Here is a 10,657-nt window from a genome sequence, read left to right on the forward strand (position 1 = left end):
AAGCAGACGCCCCCACCACGGCACCGCCGCACCATCCCCATGGCTATGGCTTCCACCGTCACCACTTCTGCTTCTCTCCGCCTCGCCTTCCCTCTCCTCTCCGCGCCGTCCTCCTCCTCGTCGTCGTCCTCCAATACCCTTCACTTCCCTCTCCGCCGCTACCGCGCCTCCCGCCCCCTCGTCGTCGCTACCTTCAAGAAGCTCTCTAAGGCGTCCCTCGTGCCCTGTAACATCCCAAAAAATCACATTAAAAAAAATCAGTCGCATTAAAAATTATTTTCAAAATACGTTTCAAAAACTATAAATCATCTCAGCTCTACTATCTCCTTTCAACTCTTATCCATCTTATACATCCATCTCAGTTATCTCTCTTTAATATTTATCCTGCATATTGAATCGGCATCACCCGCCGTCCCCCACCTCTCTCTCACTTCGCTCGCCCTCGCCCGTTGCCCGACAACGGCGCGTGCGCCCACCCCCCCCCCCCCCCCACCCACCCACCACCACCCCCGCGACTACGGCAGCTCGCACGCCACCACGACAGCGGGTCCCATCTCCCACCTTTCTCTCCCTCTTTCTTCTCCATGCATGGCAGCATGCACCACACTCAGGGTGCAAAATTGGCACACGGGCACAAGCAAGTACCAGCAGCTCGTCCACTCGCCCGCGGCTCACAGATGCACGCACGTAGTAGCAGCAAGCATACAAGCAAGCAAGTGTCAGCAGTGCACCCGCGCACACAAACAGATAGCTCATGCATGCATGCAAAGTAAGCAAGGCCCCAGCAGCAGGCACACACGCGTACTCGCATGCGTGCCGACCACTTAGGCGTCGGGACTGCTGACGTTTGCGTCGGAACTTCTGACAACGTCGGGAGTTCTGGCCCAAACGTCGGGACTTCCGACAGTGGCTGACAGAATTGAACTTAGCATTTACAGTAAATTTTTAGATACGCCTATTCACCCCCCCCCCTCTAGGCATTGTTAGATCCTTTCACAAGTACTATTATACGTACAAAGTATTTTCGCTGCTTAGCTAAAACCCGTTTGAATAGCCATCCTTGATATTACCTGATAATTGTCTTATTCAAACTTAGGGACAAATAATATGCTATGGTAAAATATGATTATTTAGTATGCTTAGGACTTGATATTCATCATGGATACTCATTACTATGTTTTCTCAAATACAATGATTTTAAATAAAAAATTGTGTGAGTTGTGAATAAATTATGGGTATTGTGAAAGGGTTGATGAACAAGTTATAGATGGTGATTACCCTAGAGATGGGGCGGATCGGTGTTCCTTTTGTGAAATGCCTTGGTGTTGAGGCTTGTACCTTTTGTGGTTAAGCATGAAGATATCCGTCTTGTCTCGATTAAGGACTGAGTTGATCATTCATCTTGCCTAACTCATTTATTGTACAACCACTCGCCTTGCATGGGAAAGGCTTAGTCTAAATCCCTCTAGTTGGTACGGCAATCACCTGGAGGCAGGTGTGCAACGGGGCACTAAGAGTTATATGTGAAAATTGAGGATTTGTATGAAATGTAAAGAGCCCTGTAAATTGTTATTGTATTATGAGATGTTGTATTAGTGTTCCCGTGGTGAGCGCCAATACTTAGCTATGGAGGGTAATGGTTTTGATGGATCTGTGCTTGCATGACGGTGTTAAGTTACAGCATCCTACTTGTGGGGAAAGTGTACAACCTTTGCATAGTATAAAATTTATCCGGATAGCCGTGTCCGCGGTCTCAGACGGGTTATGGTTTAGTTTCAACAACTAGATGGGTTGAGATGAATGAAAATAGGAGAGTGAGTGTGAATTTGAAAATAAATGGTTGTCTGCCATGTGTTGTGGGAACAAGGGTTTAGTAGCACTTAAAATTGTGACCAACCTCTTTTCCAGAAATACTATTATATATGGAAAATATATGTCTTTTACAAAGGTATGTATAAAATAAACCCTGTGTGTGTTAAAAAGATAGCCTTATGCAAATAAAATCAAGCCTTATCCTTGATTTATCCATATGCATATACCGTTATCCCATTCCGTAGGGTAAGATTGGATTTGTTGAGTACTTTGTACTCACCCTTGCTTTGTTGAACAGAGGAAGATCTGGAATTCAACCCTGACGTGGCGTACGAATAAGGTCGTGTCTACACCCAACTAAGATCGTGGCATTGGGATTCGTCATATGTGTATTAGTGATTCCTTTTTCTGGGTCTGTTGGACATGTATTATGTTGTGGTTATTTTTAATCGTGGCATGCCTTCATTGTCCACGCTTGTCGAGACTACTGCGCTAAGACTTATCTGATATAATAAATGTGTTACTAGCCTTCTGGGACTAGTATTTGTATCACATTTAAGTTCCTGGATAACCAGGGGTGCTTCATGCCTATCCCTTAGGACCTACGCAGTCCCTGGTCGACGAGGACGCCCTACCCCCAAAGCTCGGAGTCTACGGCGTCTACGGCCTCGCTAGGGAGCTACAGTTCGTCAGGATTTTGCGCAACATCAAGGCCGCAATGGGATATGATGCATGTTGCAAGTGTACATTTCAAATGTTTCAAATTTTTTAGAGGTATGTTTCAAATATTTCATACGGGATATTGCAAAAATAGATTGAGATATTGCACATGTTGTAATAGTTGTACACATATGTTGCAAGTGTCTGTTCCTAATGTTTCATCTATATTTTTTACGTATATTGTAAGTTTATCTGGATGTTGCATATGTTTCACACATATGTTGTAAGTATTTTATCTAGACGTTGTGTATGTTTATAATGGTTTTCAATTATTTTTGTAAGTGTTTCATCTGTCTTTTTTAATGTTGTAAGTATTGCATCTGTATATTTCAAAAATAGATCGAGTGTTGTACATGGAATGCGCGTGGAAAACGGGAGGTGCGCGAGTGGTCCCCGCGCAGACGATGTTTGGGCGGCACGGGCCCCACGTGGACGCTGGCGACGTAGACGTGGTCGAGCGACGTCCAAACGACGCGGTCCATGCGTGGACGGGCGCGAACCGAAGGGGGAAATTGACTGCACCCAAGGAATGTCCGGACGCTGGCTGGTGCAGATCGACTAGACGACCGAATTTTTTACTTTTTAGCCCTTTTTTCGAAAGTTTCTCACAAATAGACCCATGGCAGAAAGAATTCAAAAAATGGACCCTAGCTCGGTGCCACCGATGCTGGCGCCGAGCTCGGCGCCAGCGTCCCTGGCGCCGAGCCCCTGGGCTAGGGCAAACTTACATGGAAGGAAGCTCAGCGCCAGTCACTCTGGCGCCGAGCTTGGCGCCGTTGACGCTGGCGCCGAGCATGCCAAAATGGATATATAAAATTTTGGCTAACACCCTAGTTTTACCGTGAGATGGAAATATAAAATATCGCAAACATGTCAATTCACTGCTACAAAATAGCATTGTATTCAAACTTGTGGTCACTATTTGGCCATGTTAAAAACTGATTTAGGTTTAGGTCCAAAAACAAAGTTTGTTGTACTCAACTCAAACTACAACTTCTATTAAAGGTCAAACTTTATATCTTTAAAAAACTATAGTTTTACTGTGGTCAAAACTGCATCATGAAAAAAGGTGTTAACTATTGATCCAACACTTAGAAACAATTTTAGGCTCGTTCATCAACATGAACCCTAGATCATTTTTTAAGTGCTCTCTGAGGTTAGGATCGATTTTAGGCTCGTTTTATCCTAAGTATTTCTATGTTGTTTTAAGTGCTCACGTATCAAGTCAGTGTAAAACTCTAGAGTTAGCCACATTTCTCAATATCCAAGTCATGGTAAAATTTTAAATTTGTCAATATCCAAGTCATGGTAAAACTCTAGAGTTAGCCATTTTTGCATATGTCTGTCCCACAAATTTCAGCATGTCCATCTCATGGTAAATTTAAAGACTTAGCCAAATTCTAAGTTGTCCATGAGATGGTAAATTTACCGTGAGATGGACAACTTAGAATTTAACAATGTCCAAGTCATGGTAAATTTAGGGACTTAGCCAAAATTTTATATATCTATCTCACGGTAAAACTAGGGTGTTAGGTTAAATTTAGTGGTCGGCGCCATGACCTATGGCGCCGAGACGTTACCTTAGCTTGCCGCAACAGACTAGGCAGCGGGCATGCACTACCTCCGGTAGCATCGTCTCTACCGCTCTAAATGGTCTCCCGGCACCCGCAACAGGCTAGGTTAAAATGTTTTCAAAAGGGACCAAAATACAAAAATTTCACTTCTGCTCGCGCATCAATCGATCCATCGACAGACTGGTCTGGTATTCAGCCCTACCCGTCTGGGACGGCACACGGAGGGCAAGGCTTGGCCCTGCCCGCCCGGCTGCATGTCCCTGATCCAGTGGATTCTTCTTTCCTTCCTCCCCCTCTGGCGTAATCTGGCCCTCTGACCTCTGCTGTAAAATCACGCACGTCGTACTTTGCTATTCACGCACGTCGTACTGCATGCTCGGCGCCAGCGTCAACGGCGCCGAGCTCGGCGCCAGCATCTACGGCGCCGAGCTCAGCGCCAGAGTGACTGGCGCCGAGCTTCCTTCCATGTAAGTTTGCCCCAGCCCAGGGGCTCGGCGCCAGTGAGAAACTTTCGAAAAAATAGCTAAAAAGTAAAAAATTCGGACTAGACGACAGAGCTGGAGTTCAGTCCTCTTCCACCCCTGGCCCATGCCTTCCCTTATCTTATTTCTCGTAAACAAAGACCTTGCTCGCTCGTTCCAAAAAAAGTTTTGTTTTTTATTTTTTAGACATCTTATTAGATCATCCGTCTTATTCAAAAATTTTATATAAATATCATCTATTTTGTTATAACTTATTTTATCATAAGAGATACTTTAATAATGATTTATTTATTTCATAATTTATACAAAGTTTTTAAATAAGACAAACAGTTAAACACGATGTCTGAAAATAAAAAATATCACTCTTTTGGGACGGAGGGAGTAGGTCCGTGGACCATTAGCCATACACTTGAGAGTACGTGGAATGTTGAAACCAAATTAGAAATGGTTGGACTAGACAAACAAGTTATACCCTCTCCTTTAAAATTAGTATTGAGAACAAACTAATAATTAGTTTGTTTTGAAACTAATTACTTTATCATAAATGTCATATATCTAAAAGCAGAGACAATACAAGTGTTCTAGTATTTATTAGTTTAACACCTAAACGAGGTCTTATGCCTTAGGCCCCGTTCGGCTTACCTTAAATCCGGTGTGTCCGGCTTTTTTTTTCAGCCGGAACAGTGTTTTTCTCTCACAACATTTCAGCCAGAACAGTATTTTTCAGCCAATTTCAACCAAGTTTCAGCAAGCCGAACGGGGACTAAAACAGTTATGTACATAAGTGGTTTATAAAATAATTTACTATATAAATGGTGATGGTGTTAGTTTGCCGTCATTAGCAAGACCGGTGACAAACAAGAATATTTATGCTACTTGATGTCACACCACTATTAAACCGATTTGGACATGTTGTAAAGGACATCTACATCGAGTATTCATCATTTAGGAAATCGCTTTTGACAACCATGTAACTTGTTTACATGATTTAGTAAAAAAAATGAGGGTTAATGATGATAAGGCAACTGGCTGAGGTTGCCTTGCCTATCCAAATTCTCCACTAAACTAGATAGGCACTTCCTTTGGAAAACTATCACTAGTAGTATAGTTGAGCACTCATGTTGAAATCAAAAGCTGGTGTGCCCAAATCAGTAATTGCCAAGTCCAAGAAACAGGTGTCTGCCCCTCATGAGATCCCTAGCCAAGTAAATATGCTCACTTGCTGCATAAAGCAGGTAACCCATTCCTAGCCAATCATGTTTGCCCACTCAATAACAGGATGGTGAGTTAGGGCATAGGATAGTCCAAAAGTGTCACTCAAGAGCTATGAATGAATGGGGAAAATTGCTAGGATTTGGAAGACTGGGGCCTGGGCATGTATCCTCATATCTCTTTCCCTCTGCAAGGTTGATGGAAAGCTGTGAGAAAAATGGAGGCGATGAAATGGTTAATTTGTTTTGACGGAGACTGCTGGATGGTGAGAGAAATGGTGATTGCAGGGTTTGTGGCTGAGGTGAACCACACTCCATGAGATGAGGCAAACCCAAGGTGTGCCAAATTTATTGGAGACGAGATCCAATTCCAACTTGGGCTCTGCATGATTGCTACCTCCACCAGATGAGTCCACATCTCAGTAAAGTTCTAAGTTTAAATACTAATTTGTATTATTGTCTAGTGTGTATTAAAAAAATCCAATACATCCATAGCATTCATCCAGATCATGGTTTGACCTCCGCCTATGTTGTTTCAACAGAGCACAATTGAAGCATAAAACCCTCCTAGTCAAACGCTTTTATTTTCTTTTTTTCCCTTTTCGTTGGGTTTTGGCAAAGAAAGTTTTTTTTTTTTTTTGCTATGCCCTGTTCGCTTGGCTGAGAAGCCATGGCTGAAAGTCCTGTTGGCTGATTTATTATAAGAAAAAAACACTGTTCGTTGGCTGAAAAAGTACGGCTTATAAGCCCAGGGCATCAGATCATGATTCGGACGTCAACGTTCTGAGCTCCGAATAAATCTAAATATATTCATAGCATTCATGCAGAAATATATTAAATTTCTTTACTATCATATGCCGAAAATTCGGAGGATCAAGAGATGGTTTAGACAGTTCGAATGTGGTCATCTCAGCAAGTGCACAACATAACATTAGTACACATACAGTTCCAGTCATCCAAAGACGACTTCAGAACGTGGCAACACCACAAGACTGACAACACCTCAATTTGATATGTTTTACTCAAATCTACCACGGCAGCGCCAAGTTACTTAACTAGCACTGCCTACTCTTGCTAATACTCGCTATCTACCTTTGAGCTCTTCTTCAAACATGCGCATTTTCTCCTGAATCGGCGCCAGGAAGGACTTGAGATCCTTGCAGATCCGTGTTTTGTCATCGGATGCAAGGCCCTTGTCATCACTGAACCTTACTTGTACCTGAAACCAGAGGCAGAAAAGAAATATGCCATGTATGTCATGCATTCCAGTATTGTGTTGGTACTGATATCAAAGTACATAATAATGACAGCTTTACCTCCAAGTCATCAATCTCACCAAACGAAAACTCAGGAATGTCTAAATGTCCTTTGATCTTCTTGTTTTCTTCTTTAATTAACCATTCACCTGATAAGGGCTACCATGAGTTACAACTGCAGTAATAGCAATAAAAAAAGGACCAACAGTCTTGAGTGAGTGATATGATGTGATGTCTACCTTTAAATCTCAAGCTTAGTTCATAATTATATCCTACTCTCTTCTTGTTGCGGACAGTGACCTGAAATGCCTGCAAAGGAACCAGTGGTTTATATTCAGAAGTTAAATTATATCACAATACAGAATTACAGAGATACTTCAAAGAAACAAATGGCTATCACAAGGCACCACAACAGATTCCATCCAAGGTAACACAGGAAACAGTATAGTTTCCGCTGTTATGTGCTAATGTACCCTGAAGGATTTTCAATTCAAAACATTTTGTTAATCCATTTAATCGCATTGTTCTTTTTAAGGCGAAGCTCACAACTGTTGACAGAACCTTAGCAATCAAGTTTCAATGGACACCGAGCTGAGCAAAGTGCATGTGAATCCTTCACAGGTTTTTTTTAGGCCAAGATCTAAGTGATCCTACACTGCCTGCTGTCTAATAATATTATTATTATTATATAACTAAATCCAGCACAGGTTCCCAAAACATAAATCAATACATGTTAGTCTAGACACTAATGCATTATGCTTTAGTACAAGCTGTCATTCAGCTATCAGGAAAGACAGACAGTTTCATACTACAGAAGGGTGATGTAAAGATAAATCAATCGCATCAGGTGTACAATGGCAAGGGAGCAACATGCATAATCAGACTGTTTCTTTCAAGCACAAATTGATGACCGAATAATAGAATTGAATGATTTTATTAAAAATATACTTACATCGCCTGAGCACTTGGACACTTCATCAACTGATGCCTTCCCTGTAGGGAACTCCAATGAACCTAAAGAGCCCAGCAAATCCTGTAGCACAAAATAGCCAGCAAATGTCAGGATTTTTTTAAACAGAAACATCATTGTACTAGGAGTATCATAAGCCAAGTATTTTTTTTGGTCGCTGCAGGGGAGGAGCGCCGGTTATGGTGCATGGCAGGTGCTCGGGAGCGGTCCTTCCTGACTGCCCCCACTCCCTGATGGTTAGCATGTATGGTTCGGTCACCTCGACAGCTAGTTCACGGGCGCGAATGTAATCAGTCAAAAAGTGTGGTGTGTGGTGCGCGGTGTGCGTTGTAAAGGGTTCTTAACCCATCTTTCTTCTTAATATAATGAAGCGCAGCTCTCCTGCGCTTTTCGAGAAAAATAAGCCAAGTATTTTTGCCAACAGCTGGTTACTAAAATATTCACCTTTATCCTAGTATTGGCCCATGAGTTGAGGTTCTTTTCCTCCCAGGTTCCAGCCTGCAAAGAGTAAAAACAAACACATCAGAAAACTTGAATAGGAATAGCCATAAATTTGAAGACATGTACAAGGAGATTTATTCTGTCTAAAGCTGCAACGTTTGTAAGATGGTATGGATCAGCGTCTTGAGCAAAATTAAGCATAGACATTTTCCTGTCATATCTTCTTATTATCAACTTCAAAGAAGCATAAGTGCCAAAAAAAAAAAAAACAGCTGGACTTATCATATTATAAGATAGGAGCAATGCCATAAGATTACTCAATGTGAACATAAATAAACCAAATTGTAAGGGTGAAATGAATTCATGTGGTGTTAAATCATTTAGAATAAAAAGGCTCGTACCAATTAGTTTACACATATCAGACATTTTACCCATTAGTTCAAAGTTATAAACCTATTCACCCTTCACATGCATTTCCCCTATTCATGCACCTATCGTCCTTTTTCTATCTCTCACTTCCAGATCCAGGGGTAATCAGGGTTTATGCCCTTAGGAATCTAGCATAAAAATATAATATTCCCCAAACTGGATGCGGTCAGCCCAATTGTCTGTGGATTGAATCAACTCTCCATAAGCAGCAGGAACACTCATTCAACCAAGATAAGAAACATTTCTTGCAAGTACAAGGGTGAATGCATCCAGTATTCCACAAGAACAGAATGGAGCAGCACATTAACACAAGCGACATGTTTAAGAAACAATAATCCTGCGCCAATCAGCCAACCAAGCAACAAATTCATGGCAAATAAGCTCCGTCGATTGGATTGCTTTTTCGCTGAGGGTGACTAAATTTGTATACTGGCATCATGCCAAGGTATCATATTTGGTTGTCACTAACGGTACTCCCAGCGGTCAGATCAACAATACGTAATCACAAAGCAAGTTGAAATACAGATCAGATCTAGCATTCGTCAGCTACCCCATCAGACTCCACGCACGGATGAACACTAAGGACATCACAAATTCGTGACCTTTTTAGTCGTCAAGCTTGTCACAATGCAACTACTTACACGATTCCTTCTCCAATCCAACACAGGTAGACGGACGGGTGGAGATGATGAGACGAGACAAGATGGGGCGTGGCTCACCTGATTCCAGACGGAGCCGAGGGGTGGCGGGTTCCCGTTCCCGTTGGCGGTGGGGTCGAGCTTGCACGGGACGGGGAGCGGCGCGGCGTCGCCGGTGGCCTCCCGCACCCAGTACCTGTACGACGACGCCTTCTCAGCCGTCTCCTCCATCTCTACTCGTTCTCCGGCGCCGACGACGGATGGACGGACGGACGGATCGGTGCCGACGACGGCGCAGATCTCTCGGCGAGGCGCGGGGCGGGAACGGGATGGGGGCTCTAGCTCGACGCGTCGCTTGCACTCCAATTCTGACCGCTTTCTCGGGGGCTTGCTTCCTCTTTCTCCTTTTGTGTGTCGTCAGGGTCAGCCCACGCCCAGTGGCGTGCCCGCGTGTTCCAGATGCTTCCGGAGCCTTCCCGGCAGTACACGCTCACTGAAGTGTGATTGTGTGAACCTTCCAGGCAACGTGTGGGTTCCACGATTGGCCCACACGTCAGACACAGAACACGCACGCACAGCGACGGGTGCCATTCAGTCGCGTGGAAAACGATCGTCAGGCTTCAAAAATGTTTTTTTTGCAGCCCTAAGATAAAACAATTATATGTTCTGTTTTTCTTTTTCTTTCAGAATATCATGCTCTAGGAAGCAAACCAATCTCCAGTCAAAAGAGCCACACAGATCGAAAAAGGATGCAGACGTTTTAAAATTATGAGGTGTTTGGTTCGAGCTACTAAACTCTAAACGGTTTAGTTACTTTTAGTAACTTCAGAGTTACTAGAGATGACTAAAGCCCTTTTAGTAGCTTTTAGTCATAGTGTTTGGTTGAAAAGTTACTAAAGTGACTAAAAGCGACTAAATTTAGTAGCTACTAGGCGAACCAAGCCCTTAGATGATTCCCTGTGCGTTGCCATGGTAATTGTGGTGTGATTTATGATGATTGGTGATCAAAGATCTAAAGTTGGTACGAGGAGCTAAAAGATTCAAGTAGCATTCATTATTCATTCTTGAATGATTGCAAACAACATGTTGGAGTTGGAATAAAAAAATTCGGTAGGAGTTGAATA

General features: G+C 42.9%; 1 protein-coding gene across 1 annotated transcript; it reads right to left on the reverse strand.

Moving 5' to 3' along the window:
- Window positions 1-6,621: 6,621 nt before the first annotated feature.
- On the reverse strand, window positions 6,622-10,004 carry LOC136466639 (uncharacterized). The gene is made up of 6 exons (XM_066465109.1): window positions 9,615-10,004; window positions 8,470-8,523; window positions 8,008-8,088; window positions 7,295-7,364; window positions 7,116-7,204; window positions 6,622-7,018 (listed from the first exon to the last, which is right to left on the reverse strand). Exons 1-6 carry the CDS (start codon window positions 9,762-9,764, stop codon window positions 6,884-6,886), a joined length of 579 nt encoding a protein of 192 aa, XP_066321206.1. The 5' UTR covers window positions 9,765-10,004; the 3' UTR covers window positions 6,622-6,883.
- Between the last annotated feature and the right edge of the window lie 653 nt (window positions 10,005-10,657).

Source organism: Miscanthus floridulus, chromosome 7 (assembly GCF_019320115.1).
Source record: "Miscanthus floridulus cultivar M001 chromosome 7, ASM1932011v1, whole genome shotgun sequence".
Classification (NCBI taxonomy): domain Eukaryota; kingdom Viridiplantae; phylum Streptophyta; class Magnoliopsida; order Poales; family Poaceae; genus Miscanthus; species Miscanthus floridulus.

Coding starts and splice junctions, on each gene's coding strand:
- LOC136466639 (XM_066465109.1), bottom strand. CDS start 9,764: ATGGAGGAGACGGCTGAGAAGGCGTCGTCGTACAGGTACTGGGTGCGG. Junction 8,089..8,469: donor GGGCCAATACTAGGATAAAG/GTGAATATTTTA, acceptor TTTGTGCTACAG/GATTTGCTGGGCTCTTTAGG. Junction 7,365..8,007: donor TGTCCAAGTGCTCAGGCGAT/GTAAGTATATTT, acceptor GTTCCTTTGCAG/GCATTTCAGGTCACTGTCCG.